The 12,906-nt window shown below is 39.8% G+C and overlaps 1 protein-coding gene across 1 annotated transcript in view; it reads left to right on the top strand.

Moving 5' to 3' along the window:
• Positions 1-12,906, top strand: part of ddb1 (damage-specific DNA binding protein 1) — a 99,807-nt gene that overhangs the window by 32,106 nt on the left and 54,795 nt on the right. Inside the window, exons 10-13 of the mRNA XM_041785374.1 lie at positions 2,591-2,693; positions 3,387-3,462; positions 3,540-3,648; positions 10,505-10,683. Coding sequence (XP_041641308.1) covers positions 2,591-2,693; positions 3,387-3,462; positions 3,540-3,648; positions 10,505-10,683 — 467 coding nt within the window. The remainder of the gene's footprint in view (positions 1-2,590; positions 2,694-3,386; positions 3,463-3,539; positions 3,649-10,504; positions 10,684-12,906) is intronic.

The raw sequence follows: 12,906 nt of genomic DNA, 5'->3' as shown, positions 1-12,906 counted from the left end.
GCTCTGAGCAGAGGAACTCTGCTCTGACAGTGAGGATAACACACTGCTGCAGTTTACCACATTTATCAACACTGATTGCAAATTTTTGATTTTTTTTCCTAAGTGATCCATTTTAACATAAATGTCATATTTCAACATTTCGTAATCCCAAGCACTAATATATTAAAATTTATAGTGATTAATAAAACAGTAAGATTACCATATAGGAACTTTAATGAGATATTTTTAATCAGTCCATCAGTGTTTATGCCATTGCCCCAGTTCCTAACAAAATGGAGATTTAAACTCAGCAACTTCTTCTCATGCATGGCCATTTTGGTTCAAACATCTACCCGCCATGATGCAGAGAAGTGTCCTAGCTAAACAAGCGAAGCTGAGCTTGTGGTAATTTTGAGACCCTGGTTCAAATGTTTACTCATAGAGATGAGTTTCTTTGCCCAGTACGCTGGCTCACAGGCACACACAAACGACGCCAATCCAAAGATAAATCAAATACATGGAAAGTAGTTATTTGCAAAAGTGGAATGGAGACAAAAATGTAATTCACACTAGCATATCAGACTGCCGATACGCTTTGCAGATTGGTCAATTTGTATTCTGATCAACTTCAAGCACAGTAGTTTTCAGGCGTGGCAGACCTTGACGACATTTCTTCTTTAAAAGATGAACAAAGAACAGCAGTGAGTTGTTTTCTTTTCAAAAACGAGAAAAGTCGTGTACTGACATGTCTACAGTCGCCATGATTAGCATTATTCCTCTGTTGCACCTCGGTCATGGCTGCGTCATATGTTTTGTTGCTCTCATTGGCCCGTAAAAATGTGACATACAGAATGTTCATCCAATCACACTGAGAGTTTTCTTCAAATTCTCTGCCCTTTCCCAAACTCTTAGTATTGAAGGTTTTCCAGATGGATGTGTGAAAAAAATCCATCTGACTTGTCAGGTTAGCCCTTTATACTTTCTATATGAATATGACATATTGTTGATGTGTAGTTTTGATTATAATATTCAGTGAGGTAGTCATGAAACAGTGACGTCATGAATAACTTACATAAATTTTGTTTTTGATTTTTATAAATGTAGGGGTTAGCAAAAAGTTTTGTTTTAATGGACACAGATAGGTCATTTCTACCAAGTGGTCTGGTTCAGTTCTGTGTGGCACGACAGGCATTTTTTAGTTTCCACAGAGCAAAAGTTGGAAAGGCTCCCAAAAAACAACTCGTACCATCCCACTTTTCGACACCCTTCCACAGGGGTACCGATCTGACCTATCTGTCCCAAAAAGGCGGAGCTATGCATACAACAACAGGGGGTTGCACTGACATCACCTCAGCACGCAACACGTCTGCTAGATGAATAAATAAATAAATATCAAAATAAATAACTGAATAAATGGCTCCAGGCTGCAACAAGTCTGCTCTGTGAGGAGTGGGCGAAAACATGAGAAAAACAGACTAATAGCTGCTTAAATCAAGGATATTTGGACTCGACAGAGATCCACACTGTTTCCTAGTCTGTGGATACTGATACCTGGCCACAAATCAAGTTTTCTGACGTTTATCTGGACCTGATTTTAAAAACACAAAGCAGAGCCTGAAGGCTCACCTTAGCCTGGTCTATCCAAGATGGATGTGAAACTAAATAAATGCTGAAACTTTGTGAATACGAAGCTTTAGATCAGATGATTTTCTGTGTTGTAGATAGTTATTCATCTACTTAGGTAACCTGTGAAAACATTGCTCTGTGGCTGTTGAACATTCTTGTAAAACTCCGGGCTTTAGCATATTTAAAAGGAGATCAGTGCACCCAGAATTTCTGACTTCATCTAGTTTGATTTTAACAGAAGTTAAGCCTTTATTCCTAGTGTGGCGAATTCTCATGGCACAACTCTAAACTTTTGTATTATGTTGTATAAACTGATATAGACTGGATATTTTTTTTAATCGTATCACTCAAATAATTTCGAGGAATCGTTTTAGCCCTAGTTGAGTCCCAACCAGTTGAGAACTACTGATACAGAGTATATGTTAAAAGGAAAACATGGTTGGGGCGCAGGTGGTCTAGTGGTTTAAGGTACGCACCATGTACGTGGTCGGCCTGGGTTCTAATCCGGCCTATGGCACTTTACCGCATGTCTCTCCAAAGCTCTTTCATCCCTGTTTCTGAGTCTATCCACTGTCCTCCTCTATCAGTAAAGGCATAAAAATTCCAAAAATAAATCTTAAAAAAAAAAAAATAAAAAAAAAGAAGAAGGAATACATCCAGCAAAAATTGTTAGGGATCATACGATTTTTTTTTAGCATACTAATACACAAAACATCATCAGAAAAAATCTGTATCATAAGCACAGTGTATCATTTCCAAGTAGATACTGCACAGTTTCAACTGTAAAACATGGCATCTTTGCTGGGTATTTTAAAGTGCAGCTGAGTACAGCACCCAGCACCTACCCTATGTGTGTAAAACCACCTGTCCTGATAGAAATGTTTGAAAATAACACAGACTAGATTTCAGAGCTATGAATAGAATCCAACCCCTTTCACGGACCCTGAGCTCACGTCTTTCTTTATTTCCTCTTTTTTGCCTTTAGCTGGTGACATGCTCAGGTGCATTCAAGGAGGGCTCTCTTCGAATCATCCGCAACGGAATTGGAATTCATGAGCATGCCAGCATTGACCTCCCAGGAATCAAAGGTTTGTGTGCACTGTATGCAAGCGTCTGCATCCCTCCCACCGCATCTGTCTCGAGTGTTGACTTTATCTCGACTTTAATCCTTCACTGACTAGCCTAATGCCACCTCAGCCTGCACATCTGTCTGCGTCTGCCTCACCTTGCCAAGACGTCAGCTGCTGCTCGTCTTCGCCCAGCAGGCCAGTCTGGGCAGATGGTCCGAGAGTCATAGATCTTGGCATGGTGCTTTCAAAAGAACAGGAGCATTGCCAATTTGAAAACATTTGTTTTCATTAAGCAAACCAGCAGGCACTGCAGTGTCTGCAACAGTAAACTGTCAAGTTGACGAATGCCATCAGCTGTAATGTTGGCAGACACCTCTTTATCTTCGAAAATGAGGTTCCTCTCTAAAGAGTTCTCCCAGGCTTAAATGAAACACGTAGGCCAGGTCCAGGTCTGCTCGTACTTGTTAGGCTTCAGCTGGTTATTGACCAGCTCTGCCCTAAAACTCTCAGCTGCTGCCTCCTGCCCTGGCTTCTTCATGAGAGGCAATTATTCACTCAGCCAATCAATTGCTCTCTGAGAGGGATCAGGAACCTGTACATCTCCCAGCATGTTAACATTTGATGGATGGTATAGTTAAAGATCAGTAGAGGATTGTCTTTATGCTGCAGAACTGTGCATTTAGTAACTTCTCCAAACATTTTAACTTTCAGGCTTGTGGCCGCTCCGCTCCGAGGCAGGCAGAGAGACAGATGACATGCTGGTGCTGTCTTTCGTGGGTCAAACACGGTGAGTGCAGCCTGCCAGATAAGCGTAGAGTCATTTCCCAGTGTCTTTATCTTATCTTAAGAGTGTGTTTCCTCCAGAGTGTTGATGCTGAGCGGTGAAGAAGTGGAGGAGACAGAACTTCCTGGCTTTGTGGACAACCAGCAGACATTTTATTGCGGCAACGTGGCGCACCAGCAGCTCATCCAAGTTCGTACTCTCACACATGCACACACTGGTGATATATGTGTAAAATACATGTGGATACTCATTTGAATTCTGACCTTTCTCTCTTTGAATGAGCTGACTTTGTACATCCCAGTTCAAAGCCGGGGTAGCGTCTGATTTCAAAAATTCAAATTTAATTATAGAAATTAATAATTCAACTGTGGCCTTTCTCTATTTAATAAAATAGACTTTGCAGGAAGTGAATCATACATGATTGAAAGGGGCAGCTGTGAATAGGAAGGGTGCTAAAGGACCTCATGTATTTTACACTTGGTGGAGACGAATATTGCACTTCATTTAAATTCAAGTTTTAGCTTGCCTTTTACAAAACGAGGATGAAACCTGCTGGGAGTTCTGCCAACTGTTAGACCCTGCACCATAAATCTTAAGGCTGTTATGACAACAACGCTCGTGTTTAAAGGCTGGAACATTTTATTAAGTCTCTTGCCCCTCTGAGTTGTTTCACTGAATGCACTCTTACATTGTTTTACACGACTCTTGCTTTCTGACCAGAGAAGAAGTCACTCTAAATTTTAAAAGTTGCACACACATTAGCATTGAAGGTTCTAGCTATAGTGTAGGATTTATTGCATAGATTCAGTGGTTTCATCGAAGAGAAGCTTTGACAGATGAACAGACTGTCAGCACTAGAGCGGCTCAAACGTCCAGCAACAGTGTCACATTTAGTCATCATAAACATGCTGTAATCACTTGCAGATTTTGCACACAGAGTTGCACACAACTATGTTTTTATACAAACATTGTATCTAATGGCCCCATGTGACATGAAAAGCTTGTTCATGCTGTTAAACCCAGTCAGAACCAATGCATCCCAAGTCTGCAGCTCCTGGCCTTATTTTTGCTCATTATTTTGGTCCTCTGTCCCGCACATAGTGTGCTTGAGCCTTGCTGCTCCAATTAACCCTGCAGTTTTCAACAAGCTGGGAGAAGCCAAGTGTGCACAAACTATCCCAAAACAAAACTGCAAAAAGCTAAATAAGCGCCTAAAAATGCTGAAGGTTAAAAAAGAACAGGATATTTTGTTTCTGGGAGAGAGCGAGACCAAAACAGACCCAGAGACCAAATAGTTAGCCGATAAAAAACGAAACTAAAGTGATGCTTTCGTAGCCTTTACGCTGACACATCTCTCTGCCACAAGTTTGAAAAAAACATATAAAATCCCATTAGTGATCACTAAATTACCCAGTGCAGCTTTAAAGATTGATGGTATTTGTTTCTAGTTTTACTGAATTTTATAACTGTTCACAATTCTTAGAGGAAAAGGGCAAAATGTTGATAAAGCTCAATGGTTCAGGCCCTTTTTCTTTGCACACTCCCTACCTTTTGCCCTTCTGTAAACATTTTCTTTTAGCAAAACTCAGATTGCTTTTATTAACATATCAACCACATCCAACTTCAAGGAAATAACTTATGTGTTCTTCTAGAACCGTGACACTACATGAGAGGTATAGCTGAAGAGTTAAGAGGTAGAAAGTGTGTCCAAATAAATTACCTGGACCATGAACAGTCTGCACTGTACAAATAAGCTACAGGAGTCAAAGCCTTGAAACATTTTAAGTGAAACATTTGTTCCTCTCCACCTTATAGCCATGTAGGATCTTCATGAATTAAAACTGCTGCGAAAGCTACATCCAAGTTGTTGCTACTTTCTTGCAATACAACTAGATCCCGCCCATTGCTATCATAAACCCATACCAAAACATGTCTGGAGAAAAGCAAAAAAAAACCCTGTTCTGCCAAGAGAAGTGTTCAGTTTTGATCTCTGCTTTTCCTTTAATAAAACAACATGATCATGATCTGAAAATACTGCAGCTACATTACAGCTAGATCCGAGCTTTAGCTACACTGATGGCAGTCATTACTATTGACTTCCAGTTCAACTAAACCTGCCCATCTTAACCACCTCTTTTCCCCAGATTATGCAGATTGTACCAGGTTTGTTTTTAGACCTGGCACTAGGGCTGGGCAATATTGTTTAAGAAACTAGATATCTGATTTTTTTTTACACCAAACTCGATTTACTATTTTAATCTTTTTTTTTTTTTCAAATGAAAAAGAAACTACTTAAAAATGTTACTTTGTTTTTATTAACACTATCTAACAAAATTGAACTGAATGTTCCTTTAAAGGTCAAAGTGGTAGCTCTAAACTTGTCTTTAAAGGTCACATATTATACCATATACACTTTTTCAGGGTTTTCTAACAAAAATATGTGCCCCTGACCTGTCCACACTCCCTCCAAGAATCAGAAAAATCCTCTCCACCTTTCAAAAACAAATGTGTGCTGAAATAAGCAGTCTCAGATTTTCCCCTCATGACGTAATTTGGGGAGTTAGCTCTGCCCCCGCATTCGGTCGGCTCCCCTCGCTTGGAAGAAAGTTCTGCCCTTCTCTCCTGATCCTCCTCTCAGAGGGAGATCAGGAGAGCCACATCCATTTCCTGAGAAAGGTGGAGTCAGGGGCGGAGTCAGACAGCACATTAATATTTAAAGCTACAGACACAGAAACAGCTTGTTCTAAGCAGGGCTGAAACAGAGGGGTTTTTAGACCTACAAAGATCCAATACTAGAGTGCTTTTTCAGCAACAAACTTTACAGGCACATTTAAGGGACCTCTGAGACCAATATAAACTTGTCTTAAAGGATAAAATATGTGACCTTGAAAAGGGCACTGTGGAGGGTTATTTACATTAACAATCAGGCTCTGAGTTTTTTTGTCTGCCTTAGGCCGGCCTCACACTACAGGATTTTTAGCCCGATTTTAGCCAAGTTTTAACTCCCCCGACGATCGTGGGGGCGTATACCGACTGGAGCCTCATCGCCAAAGATTATTTGTCTGAGACGTCTGTGTGTTTTGGGTATCAACACGATTAATTTACTGCTCCAAATCGTGTCGTAGCCTCCCAAACCCTGAATCATAAATATCAAACGTGTCTGATATTTACGATTCTAGGTCGTAGTGCCACTAACGGAGTACCCACAACAACCAATGAGAGCGAGCAGACTGAGTAGCGGCACCAGACGAATCATACATACTTTTACCACTCACAACCATAAACACAACGGTACCTTAATTCCAGCCAGGATTTCATCCTGAGTCATTCCCTTGTTTTATGATTGTTGCTGCACCTGTAACGCATGCCAGGACAGCCTGTTGTGGAGGGACAGCAAGATGGTATCAGCAGACATCTGTGTTTGTTTTTCTGAAGTCACGTGATCACAGAAGTCATAGGCATGTCGGCAGGTGTGTTGTCTCCAGTGATCTGACAGTCTGGCTGAGTCGTCTAGTGTGTGCGTTCAGAGGATTAAAGATGAAAAATCTTTGGAAATTGTCCTGAAGTCTGCGGTCTCCCACGGTTTTAAAATCGTTTCAGATTAAAAAATTGTCTAGTGTGTGGCCGGCCTTAGAAACACACTGAAAGTGATTCTAATGTCTCTCCATGATCTATGCAAGTAAACAAGATCATTAGAGAAATACTGACTATTTCTGTGGTTACACATGAGCAAAATATAAGAAAAAATGTATCATTTTTTTTTACAGCGTTTCCAGAATTAACATAAAATTAAAGCTTCTTACAGTAGCTTTTACTTTTGGTAATACTGCAGTAAGGTTCGATAGAAATGTTCAATTTTCAAAACCTTGATTTTCCAAAAACCCAATTTATTGAGTTAATCAATTTATTTCCCAGCCCTACCTGGCACAATGGCATAGAATTTTTGCTAGATGAGTCTACCTAATGAGAGACAGAGAATCTGTCCAGTCTATGGGCTTTGCAGGGTTTCAATAAGAGACATCTAACAAGAACACTTTTGCAATCCTCACATAGTGCGATGCAGTTTAAGGGTGCAGAATATTAGGGTTTTTGCATATTTTATTTTGCCCTGCAGATGTTATATTTCCACAAAGCCAACTTTAGCCTACTCAGCAGGAAACCTGTATGTGCACATAAGCCGTGCAGAGTGTGGTGTGGACAACAAAAGCTCTGAGCTTCAGACACTCAAACTACAGGAGATAAAGCCTTGAAACATTTTGCAGGATCTGTATATCCATATACATTTGCACGCTCTTTCTACGTCTCTCTCGCTCACAGGCTATAATATTCTGGTAATATGCTCATCTTAAGTGACAAAACCCAAAGTGCAGGTGTGAGATTGAGAAGTCAGCTTCAGTCAAACATATCACTTAGCAGAAAATGAATTAAGTATTTTTAGTAGATATAAAGCATGCAAACCCTTTGGACCAACTGACATGGCAGAGCTGGAAAGAGGCAGTCAGGTTACAGACTTTCAGTTCTAGCTGAATAAATCTGTCTTGAGTTATTTCTTGGATAATTCATTATTCCTCCAGGAGTTAGAATACAGCTGCTGTAAATGACCTTCAGGGATCCTCTAGCACAGTGGTTCCCTACCTTTTCAGCCCACAACCCTCAAAAGAAAGGTGCCAGAGACCGGGGACCCCCGCTGTACCTGAATGTGGTTGAACACAGCCATGCACATTCAAGAATAGTCGTGTGCAGACAACGTCGTCCATAAGGAGGGATAAAAGGGGAGGTTTCAGAGACCCAGCCAAACTTGGGTGCTATGGAGGTCATCAAAACCATAGTCCATTGTGAAGTTAAGCTGTGAAAACCATATTTTATATTTGACCTGAATAATAACCACTCTTATCAAAGAAACAAATATCTTTATTTATTCATTTATGTAGTAAATAGCCTTCTAAAAATTAAAATAACCTTTGTTAAAAACATAATTAAAATGGGTTAGAAATTGTTAACATTGGTTGATAATGGCAAAAAATGGTGGAAAAGGTGGTGAAATTGGATTTATGATGAACATTAACGGGTTAAAAGTGGCAACAAAAGGATATTCAAAATTGGGTTAACAAAAATGGGCACACAAAATGGTAAAAGGGGATTAAAAAGTGTCCAAAATGGCTTTAAAGTGCAATCAATTGGTAGAAATTAGGTGGACTAGAATGAAAAATTGGTATAATTTGGCAAAAATGGGCTAACTGTGGTTAAAATGTGCAAAAAGGCATGCAAAAAGTGATTAATAGTGGCAATAATGGGTCAGCAATATAAAGTGGCAAAAGAGGCAGGAAAAAAAGTGGTGGAAAGGGTTTAAAATGGACAAAAACAGGGTCTAAGTGGCAAAAATGTGATGAAAAAGGGTTAAGATTTGGTAAAATTTGTGTAGAATCAACAGTGTAATTTAAAAAAACATTATTAGTTTTTTTAAGGCATCTGGTGACCCCCTCTCAGTGTCTTGCGACCCCCAAGGGGGTCCCAACCCCAAGGTTGAGAATCACTGCTCTAGCCAACTGATATGAATCTCTTCTTCAGAAGTACTGGCATATCAGAGATGATCAAAAATCTGCTATTGTGCATCTGTGCTGTCATCCCTGCCTTGACTTCTTGAGTACAGTCAGCGGGTCAGTTTCAAAAAAAAAATAAGTGAGTGTTTACAGAACGGCTCCAAACATAATGACTTTCCCATCAGCCTTAGCTCTACATTGTGTGTTGTGCTTATTAGCAAATGTAAATATGCTAAGTTGCTAAACAAACTATATGGTAAGTTTAAAAACTTCCCTGCTACTTGGTCCTCTTAAAGGCTTGTTAGCATTCAGAGCACGTTAGCACCCTGATGTTTGCATTCAGCTGGAAGCACCGCTGTGCTTAAGAACAGCCTCACTGAGCCACTAAAGCTGCTGTGGACTCTTAGTCTTGTTTGACAAAATAAACCTCTCCAGGTGTTTGGACACTAGCTGTTCCCCAACTGTGTGTTCTGATCTAAAACTGAACTCCTGTAGAAAAGATGCCTTCAGTTGCCTCCACAACAAGAGGTCAGATTTTACCGTTGTTGTCTTTGATTTGCAGTGCAAACACAAACAGGCTGCAAAAACTAAGCAATATAATCTTTGTAACTGCTTTCAAGGACTCCATTAAGATTCTATATTGGAAATATGTTCTAGCTTCACATTTCATTGCACCTCCATATTATATCAGCACCCCAACAGTGCAGCAGCTTCATTTATAGTTGGACTACTACTTGTACCTTCTGCAGTATGTTAATGATGCCTCTGCAGCCTCTTCTCCTTGCTGGATGGCTCATCTCATCACATCATCACGTTTTGGATATTAAATGTGTATTTCTCTGTTACCTGAGGGGCTTTTATCAGGAAAACACATACCTTTGTGAAGGCATTAAGAATGCAATCAAATGAACTTTCTAACAAGATTAATAGAGCTTGAAATTTTGGTCCAGTGCCGTTTCATTTTATGGATATTTAATGAAAAACACATTGGATTGATGTTTAGAATTTTTCTATTTTCTTGACCTGACTGCTGTGATTGAAGTGCTGTGTTTTAATGCTGTAATGGTTTCCAAATGTCATCGCAGCCTTCATGCTCTCTTCAAATCAAAATTTCTCCCTTCAAAAAATTTTGTTCCAGCTCCATGAGGATTGCTGAAATTGTCACTTTCTCAAACATTAACGAAGTGCTGAAGGCTTTTATTAATGCACCAGGCATCAAGTAGATTGAATAGATAAATGCAAAGTAAATTATCTTCTCTCTGATCTCTCCACTTTTTTACAGGAAAAAAACAAGTAATTTTGAAGAACCCACTTAATTATAATCTCTTTCCAGTTGTTAATGAAGTGCAGCAACATCCTTGGCTTAAAACAACATAAATAATGAGATTTGCTTTGAAAGTGTTTCATAATTCGTCTCCCAGTCTCCACTTAAAAATATCTGTCATTTCCGTGAAAGACTGTGCCAGACAATATTTTCAAAAGGATAAAACTGTATGTGCCTCCAGATCACGTCAGGCTCTGTGCGCCTGGTGCTCCAGGACAGCAAGGCGTTAGTGAGCGAATGGAAGGAGCCACAGGGCAGGAACATCAGTGTGGCGGCCTGTAACCACACTCAGGTGGTGCTAGCTGTGGGGCGGGCCCTTTACTACCTGCAGATCCTTGCTGGAGAGCTCAAACAGATCAGGTAGGACACAGAGACACACACATACAAACTCACAGAGGATAAAATTACTGTGTATGGTGGGATTTTTTTCAGAGATGTTTTACTCTCAGTGATGTGTTTGGGTGTTGGGCGGTCGATAATCAGCTCTGCTGCAACAATGTCATGATATAAGCCCTTTATATGGCTACTAGATCCACAGCGTTGAGCTCACAAACATCAGCAACACATTCATTAGGCCTGTAGTAAACCAAAGATAACCATGTTGACCGAAATTTCACCCAGACACCAACCAATCAAATAGTGGCTCAGGTTAAAAAAACAAAAATAAAAATAAGCTCTGTGATGCTTTTTTTTTTTTTTTTTAGCCTCATCACGTTTTGCTAAAAAAACAATTGTTTTGGAGATGATCTGCATGCACCTACTTTTGATCATATGATCTCTGTGATCACAGGGCAACAACTCTTAAAACTCATAGAGCCTAAAAATACCCTCAGATAGTTGTGGTTGTATTAATTTATCATGATAACTGAACAGAACTACTTGTTCAAGCCTGCGCGGGGTCATTTCTGAGCATATGAAGTGCTGTGAAAAAGTATTTACCCCCTTTCTGATTACTGAGTTTTTTGCATATTTATGTTAGGGATCATCAAACCAATTTTTATATACATTTTTAGAGCCCAATCGCGGGCTGATTAATCAGGCCGATTATAGTATATCGCAGATTAATCAACATCGGCCAACATGTAGCTGATATATTAACCCTTAGAGTGTGGCACGGATCCGTTGTGCTTTTCTAATCATGTCTTCCAAGCGTTCGTAGCTCTTACAGAATGTTTTCTTGTGAGCCCGGAACTTGGCTGACTTTCTGGAATCTCTGAGGACAGTCTTGTCTTATACAACAATATGTGACACAGTTTATTAAAACGCTGATAACATTTTAACCATCATGAAAGTCATAGAAACGTACTCTTTTTATCCTCTGAAAGCTGACCATTTTGCTGTTTGTTTGTTACCATCGATGTTTCCGTAGCTCTAAAGGAGGCCGTTGTAGCGAGCCCAGAACTTTGGTGACTTTTCAGGGTCTTTGGAGATTAAATCAACAGCGTTACATCTGATAATAAGCGTCTTTTTATCCATTTTTAATCTATTTTTGATCATGTACTTTGACTTTCTTCAGTGGGCAGCCATACTTGTTTGACATGCAAAGCATTGTGGGAGTTGTAGTCAACCAGTTGGCCCCAAAAATCCCATATCGGTTGGGCTCTATATATTTTATATGTGGCTGAGTTGCCGTTGTCCCTAAACGCTTCCACTTTCTAATAATATCACTTACAGTTGACTTTAGAATATCCAGCAGGGATGAAATTACACAAACCATCTTATTGCAAAGCTGGCATCCATCACAGTACCACGCTTGAAGTCAGTGAGCTCTTTAGAATGACACATTTAGGATCACAGGAGACTGCATTGCTAGGTGATGATTTTACACACCTGTGGCAACGTATCTGATTGAAACACCTGTTTTCTATAATTAACAGGTGTGTCCAATATTTTTTTCCATGTGTTTAATGCTTTTTTTGCTACTTTTTAAATGTAGAATTACTGTATTCATTTGCACTGTCTCTAGTTTGTACTGTCTGTTTGAAGTTTAAATGACACACCTGTGGAGCTGTTGGCTGGCATTGCTCTCTTGAGTTGGCACTAAATAGCAGACAGATAAAAGTCACTGAAGACCAGCTGTCTTACAGAGATGAATGTATAAAATAAGTCATCCTGTGAATCAGCTTTATGTCTCTGGTGTCACACTTGCAGGTGAATCAATGCTCAGGAGTAAAAAGAAATGCACAACATTTTTCATTTAGTTCTCTGCTTGGCTGTGATCTTTGAAAAGTTGCACTTTAGCATGCAGGCTTCAAAGCTAGAGCAAATCACTTAGCCAAGTAGCTGAAACCTCGCAGCAGGAACACGAGTCTTTGTGCCTTGTTTAGAAACAGGTAAGTGTTACTTAAAATGCCCTTCAGTAAATGGGTCTGTGTAATAGAATAGCAGGTTTATTAATTGGTTGATTTGATAAAACAGCAGGGAAGGTGTTGCATACGGTGCACAGACAATACCCGACAGAACTGTTGTTTCAAAGTTTAATTAATCTCACATCAATTAAAGTGTATTCTCGATAGTTCAGCAACTTTGCCTCTGAGTCACAGCTATTTGTGAAGTTATTTTCCGTACTATCTTACCCTTAAT

This window comes from Cheilinus undulatus, linkage group 1, assembly GCF_018320785.1.
Source record: "Cheilinus undulatus linkage group 1, ASM1832078v1, whole genome shotgun sequence".
Taxonomy (NCBI): domain Eukaryota; kingdom Metazoa; phylum Chordata; class Actinopteri; order Labriformes; family Labridae; genus Cheilinus; species Cheilinus undulatus.
This window is presented reverse-complemented; position numbering and strand designations above follow the sequence as displayed.